Raw genomic sequence first — 21938 nt, forward strand, 5'->3', positions numbered from 1 at the left:
GGGGGGGGGGGGGGGGTTATGTGTTCATGTTTTTTACATCTCTTAATGATCTATTGTGTCAAAACCGGCTGTTAGGTCAAGGAGGACAAGCACAGAGGGAGCAGCAGCAGCAGCAGCATTAAGCAGGAGATCATTCACAATCCGGAGCACAGCAGTTTCAGTACTGTTATGCGGCCAGAAATCACACTGTAGGGATTCAAGCATATTGTTATCCGTGAAATGTTTAATCAGCTGACTGGCTATAGCCCCTTCCAGAGTTTGGACGAAAATTGGATAAGTCAGCCGGGTCGAGGCAGGGTTTTTTGAGTACCGGGGTAACTCGGGCAAGCTTAAGGACAGCAGGAACCGAGCCAGAGTCCAAGGACAGGTGGTTGCATAATTGAAGGAGCAAGATCAGAAGCACAGAGACGGACAAGGTTAGTCGGCCAGGGTTCCAGGGGGTACGTGGTAGTAGTTGATTTCAACATTTAATAGGTAAAAATGTATTAAATTAACAAACTTTACAATTTTGTGCATTTACACCAATGACGATGCTTCCAGATAAATCTTTTTTGTAAAAGCTCAAATCAGATATATTTAGATTGTGTACATTTTGCTGAAATATTAAGAGAATTTATTATATTCAATTTCCAAAATTATTCACATCCCAGACTCAGGTCTCTCTCTGAAGATAGCACTACAACAGCCTGTCTGACCACAAAAAACTACTGCCGAAGCATACTGTTAAATTATGTGTGGTCTTAAATCTTGAATTGTATAGTGTATTAATATTTCAAATATATACATTTAACTGAATACTGTAGTATCATTTTAAATTGCATTTTTCATCAATATAACATGTTTTTTATTATTATTATTTCAACACTATGTACAGTACATTGGGCTTCAACGGTTAATTTAGCCACACAGTGAATACCAATCAGAATACAGTATGTTTCTATAAACATATTAGGAAGTGTGCACCGCATGCAGTAACTACAGTATAGCCAAGCATTGCATAGCTGCTAAAAGACTATTGGTATTGACTAATTTCCAAGGTTGTACTGTACCTTGCTGCACAGGATTGAATCTGCTGCTCATTAAGTTACACTGTACAGGATGTTGGCAGGGTCTTTGACTTGCATGTCGTGTCACATGAGACATCCATAGAGCAGGTTTTCTTTGGGGTGAGGTTCAGTTTTACTGGGCACAGCAATACATAGATGATAATGTGTTTTCATGTCATGTCTGTAGCAGAACCCTCCACTTACCCGGTTTCAAGTTATTAAAAAAAAAAAAAAAAAAACACAACAGCAGCAGCAGCAGTCGTGTGTGCTTGACATGTTCTGTTTTTTCCCCACTCATGCCTTGCCTGTATCTTGTGGGATGAACTGTACAGTAATATCTTTTTGTAGTTTTTAATGATTGTATTTGCAACATTAGAGTAACACTTTGTCCAGCTTTGAAAGTAGGCCCACCTTGAGACTTGCCTTCACGGGAGTTCCCAAAGGAATTATATCTGTAAGATAAACAAGTATGTCAGAAACACATCACACACCACAAAATCAGTATCCCGATAGACCACCACGACTGACATCTACAGTGTGTACAGTACATGGATCTGTGATTTCTGTATGTACTTATAGATACATAGCTGCCTCCATATATTACCAAATACTGATACAACAACTTGTGCTAAAAGGTGTCCTTACTTTTTACTACAAATTTACTATGAATGTAGAGTGACAGGGTGGTAAATGCATTTCTGACTGGCAAAGCAGGGGCTACATACCACACCTCTATACCTTCTTTAATCCTAGAAAACAGATATCCTTTTTGGATACCCCTGCCCTTGTGAAACAAGCTGCTATATATCAGAACAGGGGAGCATTTTGGGATAACAAGATATTTAAGAAACAAGGGGTGTGAATGGGGTGCAGTTGGAAATAATTTCCCACGACAGTTCATTTATTTATCTGCCTTCATGGATTACAGGTGATACTTACAGATCTGTGTATTTTGTCCAGTCTTGCTGAGGTATTGATGGTCTGGTGTCAGCAGATGAGATTCGCAGATTAAGACAGCAGGTTTGCTGAGTCCTGACTACAAATGGAGCTGTTCCTCCTACAAACCAATCATATTACCAACTGTAATGTACTGTATACAAAATAATCCACACACACACACACACACACACACACACACACAATAGTGCTTGTATAAACTTGAAGTTTGAATTCGGAAAATGTTATATACTGCAGCAACATAGTACATTATTATTGTAAAACGTTCCGTAATTTCGGTTATAATTCAATGACGATGTCATGAGAATTCAATGATGATGTCCTGCGATACACGCCAAGGCAAGTTAGGAGTAGTACAAGTCAGAAAAAAACATATCAGGCCTACAGAAAGAGCAACCTTACCAAATAATGCTCTTTTATTTTAAGGCCAGTGTCATATTTTTGGTGCAGGACTAATAGTAAAAATATAAATCCTTATGCCAATATAAATTTCATAGGGTATATGTGTGTTTCCTAAATGATTCATAGGTTGCTACAGGAGGCATAATGTCCGCCAAAGTAGTACACAATGCCATGTACTTTGCTACCCTATGTTCTATGAATCTCATACACAAAGTTCTTGATAACCCTCTTGTAGTGATGGCATGAGTACTGGCATGTGACAGGACACCACATCCCTTGTTGATGCACCAATAATCTCATGAGTCATTGAATTTGGCCCAGATAAACACTGCAAGTTCAGAAAAAACACATTCAAAACTATGTGGTTACTTGGGTGTGGTGGTGCAGAGCTAGAAACCTTGGCCAAGTTTGCTTGATTCAGTACAACCACAAGCACAGGCATATCAAAATCAAAATGATTTTCAAAGGGTATTAAACTGGTTTCAATACAATTAACTGTCGATAAAACGTGTGATAATTAGTTTTTTTTAAAAGGATGGAGTATAAATGCAGATTAACACATTTAAAATAGTATAGTTTTTGCATATTTGTTAAGAGTCAAAGTGATGTGTCACAGTTTAGTTGATAAACTAAACGGAATACAAACTGAGTCACTGACCAGTTCTGAGGGGGTCTGGTTCCCCAGCTCGGACTCAGAGGAGCTGCCGAAGCACAGGCATTCTGACGAGGATTCTCAGGAAGCAGGTCCAAGGAGTCTTGGCAGACCAAGGAGCGCTCCAGCCCACCTTCTACCTCTCCGCTCGAACCGTCAGAGCTGCTGCTGTGGTTCAGGAAGGTCACGGAGGAGAGGAGAATGTCACTGTCTGAACCAGAGCCCACCTCCTGCCAGGAAATACAACAGTTTGATAAGATACCATACTTACTGTGGTGTTTCCAATCACATGTCTGTTCTACTTTTCTCTCTACTTAAATAAAAAAAAGACTTCTACATACAGTAGCCATAACTGTCCCATGTTTTTTATGCATTATATTCCACTATATGTTTATTCCAACTTACAAGCAAGCATGCAGCCAGGTTGGTGTGGACTACCTCCAGTTGAGCATTGTAGAGTAAAGCCTTCAGGTCAGCCCCAGTGAAGAATTCTGTATTAGCAGCAAGGAGGTCAAATTCCACATCCTCAGCTAAGGGCACAGAGAGACTGAGGGTACCCAAGATCTCTTTCTGAGCTGCCTGTGGACAGACCAAGCTTGGTATGTTAACTCCATGCATACTGTTGGATTAGCGTTACAACTCCCTGGTGAAATATCCCTGCTACTAGCTCAATTTTCTAATGGCTGCATGAATCCTGTTAGTCACATTTTATTACCTATATTATGTAACACAGATAAAACTGCTAGAAGACATATCAAACATATGTTCAAATTACTGCAAACATCAATGAACCTTTGTATGAGTCACAGTTTGAAAACTGATTTGATGATTACATACCCCCCAACATTAGGTTAGCTCTTACCTGATCAGGTGGAGGGCAGTATAAAGACTTATCCAGCCGGCCAGGTCTCAGTAAAGCTGGATCTATCAAGTCAGGGCGACTGGTGGCTGCCAATACATATACACCTAAGAAAAACAAGCAAACCATTAATGTGAAACATATTAGAGTACTGCAATTGTAGAAATCAGAGACCATTACTCAAAATTTCCATTGTTCGTTCTCCCTTTATGCATGTGGCTATTAAATTTCATTGATTTGATGAAAACCAGATAAGAATTGGAAACAAGATAATAAACTCTTCCATTCTGCCTTTAACTAATTGAACACATGAATCACACTAAACCTAAAAGGCAAAATGTTTCTTACATGTTGCCACTCTTACTGTATCTGGCAATCCTTCAACTCCATCCGGGTGAGTTAGCATTTGGTTGACCACTCTGTCAGTGATTCCAGTGTTATCATGGCCTCTGCGAGGGGCAATGGAGTCAAACTCATCAAAGAACAGAATACAGGGCTTTGCTGCCTGTGCCCTGAGGAAGTGGGAAAAGGGAAAACCAGTTTCAGTTTGTTTTGTCCATTTAGCCTGAAAATCACACTTGACATAAAAATTGATCAAATGCACTGAGGATTTACTCCAGTGCTACGTATGCAAACCAATTAGAAAGTAGAAATGCGTGTTTGTAAACAATAACAAAGACACTCCAGCGTCACAACAAAGGGCATTCACCAATTGTGCAGTCTTGTGGGACATACTGTACACACACACATATTGATTTAAGAAATGGAGATGTACTTTTATGAATGGTCACTATTGCATACAGAAATAGGGGTTACATTTTCGCAGATAAACTATTCCCATATTCTGCAACATGCACAGCAGGAACACACCTGTTAAAAACATCTTGAATTGCTTGCTCACTTGCTCCAATGTATTTGCCGAGAAGCTCAGCACCCTGGGAATGCACAACTCAGATATTCAGTTCAGAAAAAGTGAACCTTTGTCATCTGGCTATGCATAACAATGACAATTACTTGCAAATAATGTTGGTATTGCAACTGTATGTAGAACACATTTCAATGACAGTTTTGTAGATGTGTCAGACTGTACCTTAATGCTAATGAAATTCATTCCGCTCTCTTTGGCGACTGCGTCTTTCCTGTGCCGGGGGCACCATATAAGAGCACTCCTGACTGCTGGCGAATTGGCAGATTTGCAAACAATGCAGGTTACTGAAAAAACATAACACAACACTTTATTCTAAAGCCACGTTCACTTGTCAATGTGTGCAACTTTCCAATATGTTTTCATGACAAGTGTAGTATGGTACACCGTTTTTTTTTTTTTTTTTTTTTTTCCTAAAACAAATTTGACTAAAATGGATACTTAGGTTTCCTTCTGACCTAACATTCACATAATTTAATTTGTCCAAAATCATCTAAAAATGTTCACACAGGCTCCTCATTATTGTGATTCATTGTGTATAATCGGTTTAAAAAACAACCAGATACCTTTAATGGCAACTGAATGGTATTCATAAGCAGCTGCCTGGCTTCACGCAAGCCCATGACGTGCTCCCAGCCCAGGTCCTGTGGGTGTGCAGGTTAGCGTTTCTCAGTGAGGACGGTGTAAAGCCTTTGAGTGGTTGGTTAAAGTCACATGTAGCCAAAAACAGCTCTGGGGGAAAAACAAACCCTACTTTCAGTAGGATGCTTCACTGGCTTTATGTGGTTAACCAAGCTGAGGTTTTTCCAATTTTAAACAGCTATGATGAATCTGATATCTGCTGGGACCGGTTGTACATAAGGGATTCGAACCTGGATCCAGGCTGTGGATTTACATTGTTTAATGAGTGCAATTGTGTAGGACTCTCTAAATCTCTGTCCATCAGTTTGCCATTTTTTCCCCAACATTACTGTGATCTCAGGCTGACAGCCGGGGTCTTTAAACTAGGTGCCACACATGTGCACTTCTCATTGGTCAGTTTCCTTAGCTTCAGGATCAGAACACGATTATGGCTCAGTGGTCTGATCCAGATCGCGTAGTACAACACCTTCTCATGATTCGGCTCCAGTGATCTCGGATCCAATCCCATTTTTTGATCTTGTTAGTACAGATCAAAAACCGTCCCCTGGTACTCTTAAAAGGATACTCTACCTTGTGCTGTTGTGTTCCTGTTGTTGACCACACTGGCATGTATGGCTCTTTCTACCAGCAAGGTGCAATCTCTCACCACAAACCCTTCTGTCTCCCTGGCGAGGGAATGAGTGTCAACCATCTGCCATGTTTTTTCAGCAATGCTGGTTTTATTCTGAATCACAGCCCTCAGGATTTCATTTCTTTGGACCTGGCAAACAAAATCAGTTTCAACTATTGGACTTATGGCCCGATTTTGATGACGGTGCAGACCTCTGACACTAGGTCAAAACAAAATTTCCTCTGATTTTGAGGAATTCATGCTTTGCCCTATCTTTTAACGTCTACATTAGTGTCCATTTTTGGGGGTGTGGCCTAATTTGCATGTTAGCTTTGGGAATTTGCATATGTTTCCAACTCCACACAAGAAAATATTCAATTATTAATACATTATTACTGGAATACTTCACACACGTGTGAAATAATGTATGGACTTTAAATTACTTAAAGAAACAGCTACCAGACAGGGACCAGGTTTAATCTGACCAACCTCTTCAAAATCTGACCAATCCCTGAACTCAGAGTTTGTGTTGTTTCAGACCTGTCATCTTAGAGTCTCTATCGCCCAGCCCTCCTTCACTTGAAAGTGCAGCAACGGTGGGTTTTAATATCAAATACATTTTGTTCACAAATAAAATAATATAAAATAAAAAAAACTTAAACTAGATTTAGATACTGCAATTTATAAACAGCGGAAGGTCTTAGCTTTTAGTTTAATTTACAGCTTTTACTGCATGCATAATGTAGAAAACAGACAAAAGAAGGTGCAACATTTTATTATATCAATCTTTTATAAAGTTAAAAAAAAAAATTAAGCTGGACAAACATTACAGTTACTATTTGTAATTGCATTTTCTCGTTCTTTATTCTGCTTTTAAATGCGAAAGTAAGGACTTGGGGATTTAAAAGCTCATTTAGTTGTTTCATAGCAAAACACCATAAATTAAACTGATTTTATTACTATTATTACTGTAGTATTGTTAATACAATATACCTTTTATTTAACAAACATAAACAAACTGAAATTTCAAAGATTGCAGATTAAAAGCACTAAGTGCGTTCTACTAGTAAGTAGTAGTGATATAAATAAAAGGTGTACTGTAATAACAATTCTGCACTAATAACTGTAAAATCAGTTTAATTTACAGGGTTTAGCAGTGAAACAATTAAATGGGCTTTTAAATCCTCCACGTCCTTACTTTCTCATTTAAATGTGGAATGAGGAACGAGAATAAATGACTATATATTGATGTTAATACAATTACCAATAGTGATTGTCATAAAGCGTATCCATCTTAAAAATATATAACTTTATTAAAGATTAGTCGCTTATTTAAATGTTACACCTTTGTCACTGTCCCAACTGCATTGCAGCCTGGTAGAACCCACAGCATGCTCAACGCTATAATATTGTAACGACTCGATGATTTCCATCGCTGCAGGACTTACTGACTGTCCCATTTGTTTGTCTGTATTGCATAATGTTTTGCTGTGCCACGCCACGTTCACCAGTCCTGGACATGGGTGGCGGGAGACTGGGGTCCGAATGGCATGCCCAGGATTGGTGAAGGTGAATGGAAGATGCGGTTTAATGTGAAGAGATAAATAGGAGTGCATGCCTGAGCACAGCTGTGTGAGTGACAGAGGCTCTCAGCGAGAGCGAGAGGTAGACTGGTGAAGAGGCAGCACATACCCAGGTCGGCACTTGCAGGGTTAAGGAGGATCGCGTGATGTTTTCAAGGCAGAATGTTCTAGTGCAAGATGACTGTTTTGTTTTTGATACAGAATATTCTAGTACACAATGACCGATTTGCTTTTGATACAGCTGCGTTTGCAAAAGATTAAGGAAAGAATGTGTTCAAGGTTGCGATAGTTGTGTGAGAGTGTAGAACTGTTTTCCTGAGCTTTGAGCAAAAATAATTCCTTATAGGGAGGACTCTGAGATATTAATACTGTTGACGTATTAATCTGCTCAATGTTGCTATGCTGAACATGTATAAATATTGGGTCCCCTTAGCTAAGATAGAGTGTGTTCGTGTTGCTGCTTCTCTTCCCTTGCGCGCATTGTAATAAACTTCTTGAATTGCTACCAATCAAAGTAATCAGTTATTTCATACAACAGGAGATTTCCCCCCTACCACACTGGAATTTAGTAGAGAGAGACAGGTTGTCACTATTTTGTTTTGTTTTGGTGTGGTCTTTTCATTGTTTATATGTCCTGTGCTAATAAACTGTTGAATTGGAGCATGAAGCTACAGCCTGTGTGGAGTCTGTTTTCATTTTACACACAACGTTACCATATGCTATTTTAAGAAAATCATATTTTTCTAAATATTGTACTGTTTACTGGGGGGTTCATTGGTGGTTTTTAACACTGTGATAAAAATCAACAAATTGGGAGACTCACTGGTGTTTTCCATTATTTGAAGAGCAAAATCCCATACAGACTGCACTGTCATGGGTGTCCATGAAACACAAGTGGCTGTGTTATTTATATCCGCCCCCCTTTAGAAGAAGTGGCCCATTATTGAATTATATTTACACTGGAAAAGGGTTAATCTGAATTCCCGTGAAGATGACTTGAGCTGGAAGGATCAGTGTTCTGAGGAGGGTTTGTTTTACCTGACTGGGAGACTTGATGCTCGTAAAGCACTGGAAGAAGTGAGACCCTTGTACCGGGGTGTAAAGAACGCTAGCTCTGGCTTGTGGCTACCAGGGCAATCAGACTCCCATGGACAACCCGTTCACTGGCTAGATCCTTCAGAGCTGGAAAAATAGCAACAAGGGTTTAAAACAAGCCCTATATCAACTAAAAAAAACAGACTACTATAAAACAGTAAACAAAATTAAAATAATGTAGCAAATACCCTGTGCAAGCTGTTTTCCCAGAAGCACCTCTGGGCCCTGCTCTTGCTCTGATGAGGAAGCAGCTCCAGCAGTGTGATCCAGGTCATCCAGGAGGAGAAGGGAGGGCTGTCTCCACACAGCCTCTGCAAACACCTCCTCCAGCTTCTTACACACCGTTTCACACCTCTTACCTGAATATTGAGACATTGAAATCACTCTGTTACAACCACCTAACAGACTTAATAAAGAAAGGCTTTCATATCTAATAAAAAAAAAAAAAAACAGATAGAAGTGGTCATAAGGGCGAGCTGGTTTACTGTATAATTGATTCATATATTACCAATATTGCTAGAATTCTGGTTATACATTTAGAACTTTACTTCATAACCCTTATTGTGCAATATATGTGCTTACCTCCCAGTTGTTTACAATCAATCAATCACTTCCACATAGGCATCCAGTTTATCAGCTGCTTCTCTACACAAGGCCTTTGCAAGAGCTGACTTTCCACTACCCTGAGAAGCAAATGACAACTCATCATGCATCTGCTAGGCCTAAAAAAAAAGTACACTTAACTAAATATGACATGTTTTGCAGGTGCAGAGCCAAGACATATATAACTCCTTGTAAACAAATACACTTTACATGATTTGTTAAACTGAAGCTAGTATATTAAATTCACATTAAGCACAAACTCAACATATGCCTACCCTACTGAGCCACGCAACAACTTTCCAAAGCAAGTTTAAATAAGCAGATTATATTGGAAGTAAAAAACCAAATCGGTCCTCATAATACGAACGCAGCCCTTCTGTCTTTGGATTAACGCTAATCTAGATTAGCGATGTCTAGATTGAAAATCCTACCAGTTTTCCAAGCACAGCATCCACTTTAACCAGTCTACAAATCTTTTGTGAACCACTGTGCCTTCTACTTTTGATTCAAGATTCAGTTACTTTTACAATAGGAAAGTGTTTGGTGGTTACTAATGTGACCCTCCATAGTTTTTACCTTAGGTCCTGTTAACAGAAGAGCTCCATTTCTTAGACCTGGAGCTGCAGAGAGCAGCTCTTGAGAGAGAAGGCGCCCCCTCAGGCTGTGAATAATGTGTTAGAAAGCTGTGCGGCCCACTTCTTCTACTCCTCTGAAAGGCAAAGCAGTGAATCATTATAGCTGAAAGTGTACAAAGTACTGTACAGGGAGTATAAATACATATTTACATTAATATTACAACAAGGATGATGCAGATCACTTCAGATTCTTGCTGGACTGAGGATCTCCTGTACGCTTAAAAAAGGGTGAGTGTTTTGTGGGGTATTTATAATTGTAAGCACATTTTAAACAGCCTGCTCTATAGATTTAGTCTAATAACAATAACTCCTCCCGTTTGAACGAGCGTGAACAATCGAAGGATGTCATATCATAACTTCAATCCATGTGCAGTTTAGCTGCGCTCTGACAAATATGTGATTGTATTGAAAGCTCAGTCTAAATCCACAACACTCCCTGCTGCTTTGTTTCAAACATTTTCTACTTTATTTTGCTAATGGACTAAGAAGTGCGGCCAATTCAATGGTGCGCAGAAAAAACTTTATTCTGTCGGAAAAGGAAAGTTTCTGCAGCTTCCTGGTACCTAAGCACTTCATGTGTTCTAGTTCAAACTCATTCCAGTGTTTTAGCTGCAATCAGACCATATGACCATCAGCAAAGGTACCCGGATACAGAAGTTTAAATATTTTCACAATGTGAATTAAGGCAGAAAAAGATAAATACAGTTTTGGAATATTAAACGAGTTACCAGTAATACTGTTAATAAAACGAATAAGTAAAAATAAATATTTTAAGCACAACAATGTGTATAATGAGTAGGGTATAATGTCACAGATTACAGCCAAAGACATGTTGTTTTTGTTTATCTTACCCCAACCCCCTGAGTGTTGAAAAAGAAAGAGTCTGGTCGATATCATCTTTGACTGTTATCGTGTCTGCTTCTTTAATCAGAGGCTGCATTATTACCTGGATTAAAGGGAGAGAAAGTTATTTTTCTACAGATGTACACAAGCAGGCTTTTTTTTTTTAACTAGTCTCTGAGTGTGCACTCTTTTTACAAAAGCAAAACAAATGTGAAACTGCACAAAACCTTAATGCTCCGTACCTGTATGTCTGTCTCTTGTATCAAACTGGAAGACAACAGAAAAATCTCATCTGATCTGCAGCTCATAGCCTCAGGCATAATCACAGTCAGGCAGAATTCTACCTGGGCTGAAAAGAAAATGTAGTAGTCAGTACAGAAACCGCACAAGAAAACAAGAAGCCTTGATTTAATATAGGCATGTACACATATATGTATGTATGTAAAATATGAAACATGGTATACATTTTCATTAGCAAAAAGTATATGAAGCAAGTACTTTTTAGCAAGTACCCGATTTCCGGGTACGTTCTGTATGTTTTCTGCTTGACTTTCGGACATCTTGGTTCCAAGTGCTGACTTAGTGGCTGGTATATCTCCATATGTGCTTTGGAATTTGCTTACATTAGGGTTTCTCTCAGCTCGAGAGGAGAAATCGGACACAATGTCCTCAGTCTGGCGCAGTTTAGGCGAGACAATAAGTTCAGTAAGTTGCTCCAGTCGGCTATAGGGAGCAGCAGCTGTGAGAGATCCTGAAACTGTGCATGACACTGAGCTAATGACTTGACACACATTCATCCACACATACAGATATAAACCTACTTGTACAATCTAAAAACGAATTGCCAACAAATTTCAAAGTCAATAGGTAGACAATTGTCAGCTTCAGAAATATGTGTAAATGTTTATAATTACCATTCCAAGCTGGCACTAAAAGTTTAAACTACTCTCAGTAGCTGCAATGCATTTAAAAACAAAACGAGACCTCCTAGCAGGTTTCACTTGTAGGATATATTATACATTATCCATAATCTCACCACCTTCTTGTTAAACCTTATTCTTTACGCTTAACTGCTTCAATAGTATGTTCTAACGTAAAGGTAGTTGACTTATCATTATAATACTGACAAGCCATGGTAAATGTGCCATATTATCTTTAACAAATCAATATTGTTCAGTTTAAAAAAACAAAAAACAAAACACCCATACCAATATTTCGCAGTCGTCAGCTGAGAGTGGTTCAACAAATACCTGTTGAATGGACAGGATTTGGAAACAGGGCCTACGAAATGCCTAAAACAGAAAAATGTTAATTTAAAAAAGTATCCAATCACATTTTACACAACTGAGGTAGAAACACGTCAGAATCACTGCCAATGGCTGCTAGAGCTTTAAATAATGTCGCAAGAATTTGGAGCCAAAAAAATAAAATACTTTTAAAACGTCCTATTAGAATGCTATGGAAGCATCCTAGTGCCAATTTAACTCCTACATAGGACTTAAAAAAAAAAAAAAAAAAAAAAACATAGGTGATATAAAGTCCTACGTAGTAGCTAGAAAAGTTCTATGTAGGCGATATGAAGTCCTTTTTTTTTCTAAATTGGAACTAGGATGCTTCTGTAGAATGCACAGGGTAGACAAAAATGAGCAACAAGCAGAACAATGTCCATGAGAAGCAAGGGAAACCATTGGTGTACAATTGGATACAGGTTAATTCTGCAACTGACTGTCTGCCCATCAGTCACACCTGCAGAAATCGAGTTACAACAGGGAGATACAGCCTTTATTTATCTCCATCTGTATCATTCTATATACTTCACACAATAGAAGTTCCTAATTTGATGGCTGAATAAATCAATGCTTCCCACACCTGCTCCCCATACTTGATTCCAAGTTTGTCCCCAAGTTGTCTGTTTATCGCCACAACATTTTCCTCCAGGAAAGCACTGCCTTGACATTTTGTCCAACTGAGGAATACAGACCGATGCAGACCCCAGGAATGCTCAATTGCTTGGTTCTGTAATTAAAATATATATTTTAAAATTAAAGCAGGCAAAACACACCACTTTTACACTTGGAAAAAGATTTGTTCTGAAATCCTGGTTATGAGCCTGTCCCCACGGGTGTATATTGTACGTGTTTAGCACATCCCAAATTAGTTTTGAAAATGATCTATAAATCAATCAATAAATCTTTATTATTTATATAGCACCTTTCACGATAAATCGTCCTAAAGCGCTTTACATAGATAAAAACATTGATGAGTATTAAAAGTAGCTATACGAACACTACAATGATAAAAAGAAGCATCACTAAGAATTAAAGTGATGCATAAAATAAAAACACTAAAACAGCTCCCAAACCTCTACAGTTAATTCCAGTTTGGAATGCTCAACCACCTGTGTTCTTTTTCTGTATCTTGCTGGGCACAGCAAAGTAACTATTCTGTGAGCGTCCTGGAATATATAAGGTTAAAAGATCACTTAAATAAGATGGGGCAAGGACATTTAACTTTTAAGTTAATAGCAGTACCTTAAAATCAATTTTAAAGTAGACAGGAAGCCAATGTAAGGCTGCTTACACAGTGGCAAGGCAATGTGTTCATGCTTCTTTGCTCTTGTTAAAACTCTGGTAACAGCATTTTGTACAAGCTGCAATCTGGATAAAACACAACTTGAACACCAGAGGAAAGAGCATTGCAATAATCAATCGTACAAAAGCATGCATCAGTCTCTCAGGATTATGCTTTTATTTGCACATGTAAATACACTTTATGAAAAGCAAAACACAATTTATATTAGGAATTTGTTACCCACTGGAAGTAACATCCGCGTAATACAGCACAACAATCAAATTTATATTCTCGAACTTGTGGAGTACGCCACGAGACACTGACAAAAAACAAAGTCAACTGCTTATTATAGGGTATGATTAGATCACTTTCATTTAGCTGTTTATATGTTATTTACATTAAATGGTTTCACTTTTGTTTCTTGCTAATGCAGGTAGTTAACAACATGACTTACTTGTATCTCCGATTTATTCACTACACCATCTTAGTTACGTCTAATAAAGTGCAGCTAATCACAAACTCGTTACCTCTTGCAAGCGAAGCTGTGTTGCAAGACTTGAAGGGAGATTCAGAAAGCAGTTTTTTGTGTTCGTAAAGGTCAACGAAACTGGTTGAATCCCATGGCTGACAAAGATCTCTGCTGACTGTTTGTCCTGCGGATATTTTGACTGAACCCTAATCGTTCAAAAGGAAAGAAAAATCAATGGTTTACGAATAAGGCATCAGCACTTTTTTTTCGACGTAGAGTACACATAACTTGGATACTATTGTATTTGGGGTGTGATATAAAATTACATTTAAGTACCAAGCGTAGATGGCTTTACAAAATAAAAAATGCTACCGCTGTAAAATCTGTGTATAAAATATATTTTTGCAAAGGTTTTTTTTTTTTTTTTTTTTTTTTTTTAAACACCAAATTACATTGTACTTTGTGACGATCCCCTAATTTAAGCAAACAGGAAATGTTTGTAAAGGTTATTCGTACAACAAACCAATCATGCTGCAATGGTTCTTGGATTGGTTAGGGACACTGCCGTGGTTTTGTTGATTGGAGGAGAAATCTATGCTTCCTGTGTGTGATGAATCTGTCTGAATAGGTTCACGGAAACATGGCAGCTTCCAACTGGAAAACATTAGAAGTCTGTAAACACCACGAGCAAAAAGATGTTTGTTTCACCAGAGCTAAATACAGGGAAGGAAGAAGGCCCAAAGCTGTTAGGGTATGTTGTTGTTTTATGCTTTAATAACTTACCAACTGTGTAGAGGTTTATTATTATATACAGTACATAATAAGTGATTTCTGAGAATAGTAAGTTACTGTTGGCGCTTAGTTTCACCTGTGTAATTGGTTTCTGGTTCTTGAATTGAAGCTGTTTTTCTCTTCAAAGGTTTGACATGCATTTTAACCTTATCTGGGAAGACAGGAATTGTAATCTTGACACCTCGGGTTCAACCTACTGTGTTTTCACCATTTAGGTTTATACCATCAACCTGGAGTCCCGTTACCTGTTGATTCAGGGTGTGCCAGCAGTGGGCGTCATGAAAGAATTGGTTCAACTTTTTGCAATATACGGAGCTGTTGAAGAATACCGTGTACTAGATGATTATCCTGCAGAACAGTTCACAGAAGTGTACCTCATTAAATTCCAGAAGCTACAGAGTGCAAGGTAATAGCATATTTTGTGGAGCATGATACATTGCTATAATAGTTAAAGTGTAAAAAACAAAACAAACAAAAAAAAACTTTAACGGTTCAACCTAGTTCCCATAAAAGGGAAAGCAACTAAGCATCAGTGAAATGATCCAAAATGTGCAAAGTTGTCGGTTTAATTGCTTCATAGTATCTGACACACCATGGTCTTCAATTAACCAGGTAAGCATTGACAGGCAAGATTATACTACATGTCTGATTGTGCTGAAACATTACATTTTGATGCAGAACTGCCAAACGGAAACTGGATGAAAGGAGCTTCTTTGGTGGATTGCTTCACGTGTGCTATGCTCCAGAATTTGAAACCGTGCAGGACACTAGAGAAAAATTACAAGACAGAAGAAAGTTCATAGCAAGAACAACAAACAGAGGTATTTTATCCTAAACACACGTCAGTGTAAATCTGTAATAGTTATAACACTCTATTTGAAATTATTCCTTTTGAAAACCCACATAGGTGTTGATTTGCAATCAACCTGTACCAGCATTTTACAGCACTAATAGCAGCTTGGTTGTCTCAGGATTACACCTAAAATACACTGTTGATACAATGCAGGTGAAAAACAGTGACGCAATACCTTTTATGTTCATGGAGTTGACAAAATCTTTGGCTCAAATGGAAGAGTTCCACTTGCTGAGCAACCAGCACCATTGCTTGCAGAACTTGGTTTTGTGGAGGCTCCCCATTCAAGAACTGACTAAGGCCATTCTTGCTTAGCTGTTGAAGTGACAGGGTCAGGCTCCAGGGTGATATGAAAGTGACAGATGCCCAGTGTTTACCAATATCTGGTGACAGGGAACCATTGCTAGTCTTGGTAGTGTACAGTAAGTTACTGTAGTGTTATGAAAAACAAGACCATAAAAGTAAATATAAAAGTTTACATTTGAGAAAAAAGGCCTGCCGTACTGTTATATAAATGCACATTGAACTACTCAGTTATGTTGGCTAAAAAATATGTATTTTATAGGATTTATATTTTCCTGAACAGATAAGAACTTGGCTAGAACACAGCAGAAACACGAGGAACCTGGTACATCAAAGGAAGTTATTAAAAATCTGCAGCAAGAGCCCACAGAAATCGAGACAAGTAAGGTCTGTGAGGACTGGAATACCTATTATGGTTACCCAATGTTGCCTCCCCCACCTCAGGAAGATCTACAGAGGTTTACCTCTGTGTCGGGAAAGAATTACTTCGAGCCTACTATACGTGACCCATTATTCAAGGACTTTAATACCAGTTCCACAGGACATGTAGCTAATACTGGTAAACATTGTGGAACAGAATGCCCCCCTCCCAGTGATGTGAGGAAATATCATGGGCCAAAGGAAGCATCTTTCACGATGAGTAACGCTTCTGTTGCCAGATTTATCCCAAGGACTACGCATTTGCAGGACAGGAGAAGAAGAAAGGAACAAGTAGCTGTAGACTCACTGATTGGAATTGACACAAATGATGCAGAAGTATTTGTAGGTCCAAAATTACCAGAAGAACCCAAGGTGGATATGGGGGATGATTCACTAAACGTGTCAGCCGATTTCATTAGAAACAGATTAATCAAGGTAAGTTGTGCATTTGTCTTTCTTAAAACATTCCTACTGTTGTCATCCTTTTATCTTTTTTATTGATTACTTATACATTTTAACTGAAAACTGTGACTCCGTTAATTAGGTTACATATAAGTCCACAGTAATCAATTTTATGTACTTGATTATCAATTTACTGAATGTAGGTCAATAACAAAGATGAAAGAATTTTTTTGTTAAATCACTGAGATAAACAATGATTTTGCATCTTTCACTAAATTCAGAATAGTTAAAGAATAATTTCAACTGCTCAAATTTGTGTTTGAAATTAATATTGATCAAAAACCAGATATATCTAACATCTATCCCTAGGATTACATTTATATTATGACTCTGTTATCCTAATTGGTGCTTTTAAAAAGAACCAAAAAACAAAACAAATAACTGAAACGTGTAACCGATACATAATTAATGTAGTGTTGTAGGTCAATCTGATTGCATCACAAACACATATTCAACATAAATTCATATTCCAGTACGTGTAACCTGGTTAAAAATATAATCAGATTTAAGCATTTAATCCAAAAAAAAAAATGTTGGTGTTGCTAAAAATACTGTAGCATTCATGTTGTGCTATGTTTAATTTAATTTTTGGAATAATCTTGTGTTTTTTTTTAAGGTTTCTTCAGTCCCTGCATTAAAACCAGAGACAAAGCAGACAACTGAAGAAAAACCTCCACCAAAGCAGCGCAGGAGGATCTAACCATGTACATTTTATTGTTTTCTCTCCCACGTGACACCTTAAATTACAGTACCCAACCACTGAAAGAGGCAGGTGCATCAGTTTAGGATGAACTGTGTGTAGAAGGGCGGAGGCTGGGTGCAAACCAACGACCCTGGGCACTGCAAGCGAGCATCTAAAACATAATGCCAAAGAGCTGGGCTTGTCTGCATTTGTGGTGTTGGAGCTTTTAACCTCCTCCCCCCTCCCCCCTTTAACCTTGGTGATTTCCTGCAGCAAATCTAGGCAATCCTGGTCACTACACCTTTGTAACAGGGCGCAGGCTTGGCGTGAACTGACAGGACAGAATCCGTAATAGCAGTGTATCCCACAGCACTGCCCATTACATATGTATGCCTCATGCCTAGCTTTGACTAATTATTTGTTACAATCAGAAAATTAGGTTTTGTTGCAGGACATGGAACAGTGTACCCTATTTACAAAACCAGCGTTAAACTACTTTGAATTTAAACAAAACAAGTCAGATTTTTCTGATAATTTATATAATGTATAGTGCTTAGGCTTAACAGAAAAACACATATGATACAAAGGTTTGAATTAAAATACATCTAAAACAAGACAACTGTCATTGTTATTTTCAAGTTTTGTTTTTTTTACAGAATAGGTGCACATAAGAGTCTTGCTTTCAGTCTTTATTGTCTTTAATTTTCTGTGGTATCCTGGAAGGCCTGTCTTTCAAATGCAAGAATACTCTGTTAAAGAAAAAAAAATGTTGTAAGGGGAAGAAAAAATAAATCAATTTTTACAAGATTTGGTAATTGTAAATCTAACCTAGTTTTATATGAGATTAACATAAGCCATTGTATTATAATGGTGCGGTACATGTGAAATAACATGTTACAGAGTGGCACAGCATATTTTTGGTTCTAGAAAGGAGGACCAACATGGAGGTGAAGGCTACTTTTCAGTACTTTACCTTAGGTGACTTCAGGATAAAGAATGTATTAGAAATATACCTTTGATTACTGAACATGGTGACAAGGCAGCAAAAATTTATGAAGGTTTTAAAACTGTAAGGACTACTGCCATTAAATGAAAATGACAGACCAGGTTAAGAACTATATACCTTTGCATCAGGGAGACAAGCTCCAAAAGCCTCAAGCAAGAGATTTTCTTCTTTTACTGCTTTCTCAAAGTCGGCGTATGAAAGTCTGCTGTCATGATCATGGTCCTGTAAATAAATTGTGATTTTTGCATTATTTTATTGTTTTTAAATGAAGTTGTATACATGTGTAACTGATTGAAAAAAATAATTAGCTGTGAAATGTATAGCTTTGATAAGAATCCAAAAAAACCTTTCACATACTGGGTGCATAACTACAGTAACAGCAAATTGAAAGTGGGAGCTCAAGACTGTCTCACCATCTTTTTAAGAGTAATCTCTACCAAGTCCTTAATCCCCTCATCTGGATCTTCTTCTGTTGGTTGTTTTATGAGACTGTTTTTCAGCATGTGGAACATCTCTTCTCGTGAAATATATCCATCTCCATTTAAGTCATAAACCTCAAAACAATCTAAATAAATCAATGAGAAAAATGTAAAATACCCTTTGATCTAAGAAACAAAACTATGACACTACTACATGTACTTAAAAGGAATTGCTCAAGTTTTGACATATTGAGAATTCATACCATGTTTTGTGCAGAATTGAAGGGGGGTAACATTGTGCAAATGCTACATTGCGTTACTTTTTAATGTATTAATAATGATGAAGGTCTTTGAGACAAATAACAGCCACACTGAGCAAAAAATAAATTACCAGTGTATAGATGTAAGATGCCTTGCCCCTCTTTGTTACATTCTAATATATGTATTTAATTTTGTGTATTGTGATACATGACTAGAAAAGTATAAGATTTACAGATGGTTTTACAGACCCAGATTAACTCAAATCTTGGACTACCTAAGATTACCTAAGGTAAAGCAGTCCACCATTGGTGCTAAGTCTGAAACCAGATGCTTTTGTCTCTTGAAACCCCAGAATCAATTTTATTTTGTACAGTATACTGTAGGCCACAACAAGACTCTTTTTCTCATTTACCAAAATAGTATTGCATCCTAACATGCAAGTCATGATATGTATTGCATCTGGTGTATAATTCGCTCCTGTCTTGCAGAAAGTAGGCATACATACATACATTTAATTTTTTCATCCAAGGTCCCTCGCAGAAACACTGAGAGTCCTTCTATCCATTCTTTTACACTGATGTTGCTATCATTGTCCTTGTCAAATGCACGGAAGACTGAATAAGAAGACAACACAATATACATTGTATTAAGACATCTAGCAAGTAGACTGTAAGATGGTCTTGGTTAAGTAGTTTAAAGAGTTATTATAGTTAAATGGACAGGTACACTGTTTAGACCATTAATGTGGCACTTGTATGTTTAATAAGAATCCACAGCACAGGTTTACTTATGATTAATATGTTAATAATTTGTGAAGGTTTATTTCATAACACATCTTACTTCTATCCATAATCATGTCATCTGTCATTCCAAAGGTGTTGTGGAGAATGTTCCTGAATTTACCACGATCCAGTCCATTTCCAACCCTGTGCTCACTCTGCTCTCCCATCAGCACATTGAACAGTTTGACCAGACACAAAACTTCAGTATTGTTAACTGGAGAAAAAGTTACAACCATGTATGAGTGGAGCGATAAAGTTCATAAAATAAATACAGTGAGACCTTGTAAACAAACTAACTACATATACGTGCTCAAGAGTATAAAAGGCAAGGTCCTCTTGACTATCATCCACAGTACTATATCACATACAAATGCAGTTCCAGTCAATAATGTCACTGTTATGAATGGCCATTTAAGTTATGTAACAAGTAGAAAAATAATCCATAACAAGTAAGACGTTTACGTCACTCTAACAAGATACGCAGCTTCATACAATTGTGAGAAACACTTATAAGCAATATAACTTTTTTGTATCAGTGCATTGCATTAGCAATTTGAAATGGATAAAAGCATTATACTTATTACTTAATACATATTTAATGCTCCAGTACCAGTGTAAGAACTTTTAATATATATTTTATAATACTGTAAATACAAATTAGTTACGCTACTTTCAAGTCTGATGTCGATTAAGTTACGTGCATGACACAGTGGCAAAAGAAAAAAAAAAAAACACGTTACTTAGCAACTGGACAATAGGTACTTACAGTGCTTTACATGTTTGGCAATTGAATCTGCTAGTTTTTGAAGATTTTTCGCATTCACAGAAGATATGACAGACATTTTCCTTCACAGTGTGGTCTCTCTCAAGAGCACAAATCGAAACGACAGCAAACCGAAAGAAAAGCAGAGCGTTATAATCTGCAAATGTTTATAAAGCCGTTTCCAAGGCAACGCCAATCAGCTCTGAGTACTGCAGACCCCTGTGTGGCGTCAGTCTTGTAGGTTTTCATGTTGAGAGAATGCTTGCCTCCTGTTTTGTTCATTTCTCCTTCTTAATTTGTTAAATGTTCCAAAAAAGTGGTAGGCAAGAGGCATTTATACTGGACCACTCTTCTGTTGTTGTTTTTCATTAATGGGGCTTACTAAATACCATTTATTTATGGGCAACATGATTTACTTATTTATTTATTTCTGCATTGGAGACAGAAGCCAATGTTATGTGTATAGTATTGTAAAAAAAAAAAAAAAAAAAAAATTCAACTTAGCAGGAGAGCAAATGTAAAGTACAAGTAAGTGCAAGCTGGATAAATTGCCTTTCACTTTTAGTTTTTAATTTTTTTTTTTTTAGATATAGCCAACAGCAATTCTCTTTTCCCCCTAAATGCACTGGAGTAACACAAATGGCATGTCATGTAAAAAAGGGAAGTGACATGTTGTTGCAAAGTAGCCTACTGCTCCAATATACAAGCATACATGATTGTGTGTGTGTGTGTGTGTGTGTGTGTGTGTGTGTGTGTGTGTGTGTGTGTGTGAAAATACATTCCTTAGCAGTTTTAAGGTACTCTACAAATATAATGCTGATAATAAGGTCTGCCCAACAGCAAGAACATAAATAGCATAGTACATATGTAACATGCTAATTACATCCACCCAGGGAAAATATACTAATCAGTCCCAGCAAACAGTAATATGTTAACTAACTAAGACCCCTCACACTGGCGTGTAACCTGTGTTAAATTAGCTTTGAATCATACAGTTTCTATCTTATGTTATGGTATGTGTGGTAAAATATGTCCTCTCAACAAAACAAACCAAGCAATATGTAGTATGAATAAAGTAGCATGCCACACTGGTTTTGTATTGGTTGCTTATTGAACATATTTGGAAATGCTAATTTGTTTTACAGTGATCATGGTATACGGTAAAAGATTTAGCTCTATGCCACAGCAGGGCCAAAGTCACCAGCATCATCAATGCTATATATATGCTATTATTTAAGGAAATAGATACTCGAATAGGCAATTGGAGAGAAACAGCATCAGAAAAATACATTTATAAAACACT

General features: G+C 37.5%; 2 protein-coding genes and 1 pseudogene across 2 annotated transcripts; 1 reads left to right on the plus strand and 2 right to left on the minus strand.

The window, feature by feature from the left end:
• Positions 1–1267: 1267 nt before the first annotated feature.
• LOC121313996 lies at positions 1268–14103 on the minus strand (annotated as a pseudogene).
• LOC121315024 (RNA-binding protein 48-like) lies at positions 14093–17428 on the plus strand. The gene is made up of 5 exons (XM_041248882.1): positions 14093–14643; positions 14900–15090; positions 15363–15505; positions 16124–16695; positions 17339–17428. Exons 1-5 carry the CDS (start codon positions 14533–14535, stop codon positions 17420–17422), a joined length of 1101 nt encoding a protein of 366 aa, XP_041104816.1. The 5' UTR covers positions 14093–14532; the 3' UTR covers positions 17423–17428.
• Positions 17429–18064: 636 nt separating this feature from the next.
• Positions 18065–20778, minus strand: efcab1 (EF-hand calcium binding domain 1). The gene is made up of 6 exons (XM_041248883.1): positions 20639–20778; positions 19931–20086; positions 19600–19704; positions 18824–18975; positions 18528–18632; positions 18065–18153 (listed from the first exon to the last, which is right to left on the minus strand). Exons 1-6 carry the CDS (start codon positions 20712–20714, stop codon positions 18103–18105), a joined length of 645 nt encoding a protein of 214 aa, XP_041104817.1. The 5' UTR covers positions 20715–20778; the 3' UTR covers positions 18065–18102.
• Positions 20779–21938: the final 1160 nt, after the last annotated feature.

Source organism: Polyodon spathula, chromosome 4, assembly GCF_017654505.1.
Source record: "Polyodon spathula isolate WHYD16114869_AA chromosome 4, ASM1765450v1, whole genome shotgun sequence".
Classification (NCBI taxonomy): Eukaryota; Metazoa; Chordata; class Actinopteri; order Acipenseriformes; family Polyodontidae; genus Polyodon; species Polyodon spathula.

What these genes read in the sequence shown, in the direction of transcription:
- efcab1 (XM_041248883.1), bottom strand. Translation starts at nt 20,714, where the DNA reads ATGTCTGTCATATCTTCTGTGAATGCGAAAAATCTTCAAAAACTAGCA. An exon ending in TGCCAAACATGTAAAGCACT is followed by an intron (nt 20,087 to 20,638) that starts GTAAGTACCTAT and finishes CTTTTTCTCCAG; the next exon opens with TTAACAATACTGAAGTTTTG. An exon ending in CTTGGATGAAAAAATTAAAT is followed by an intron (nt 18,976 to 19,599) that starts GTATGTATGTAT and finishes TGATTTATTTAG; the next exon opens with ATTGTTTTGAGGTTTATGAC.
- LOC121315024 (XM_041248882.1), top strand. Translation starts at nt 14,533, where the DNA reads ATGGCAGCTTCCAACTGGAAAACATTAGAAGTCTGTAAACACCACGAG. An exon ending in GAAGGCCCAAAGCTGTTAGG is followed by an intron (nt 14,644 to 14,899) that starts GTATGTTGTTGT and finishes TTCACCATTTAG; the next exon opens with GTTTATACCATCAACCTGGA. An exon ending in CAGAAGCTACAGAGTGCAAG is followed by an intron (nt 15,091 to 15,362) that starts GTAATAGCATAT and finishes ATTTTGATGCAG; the next exon opens with AACTGCCAAACGGAAACTGG.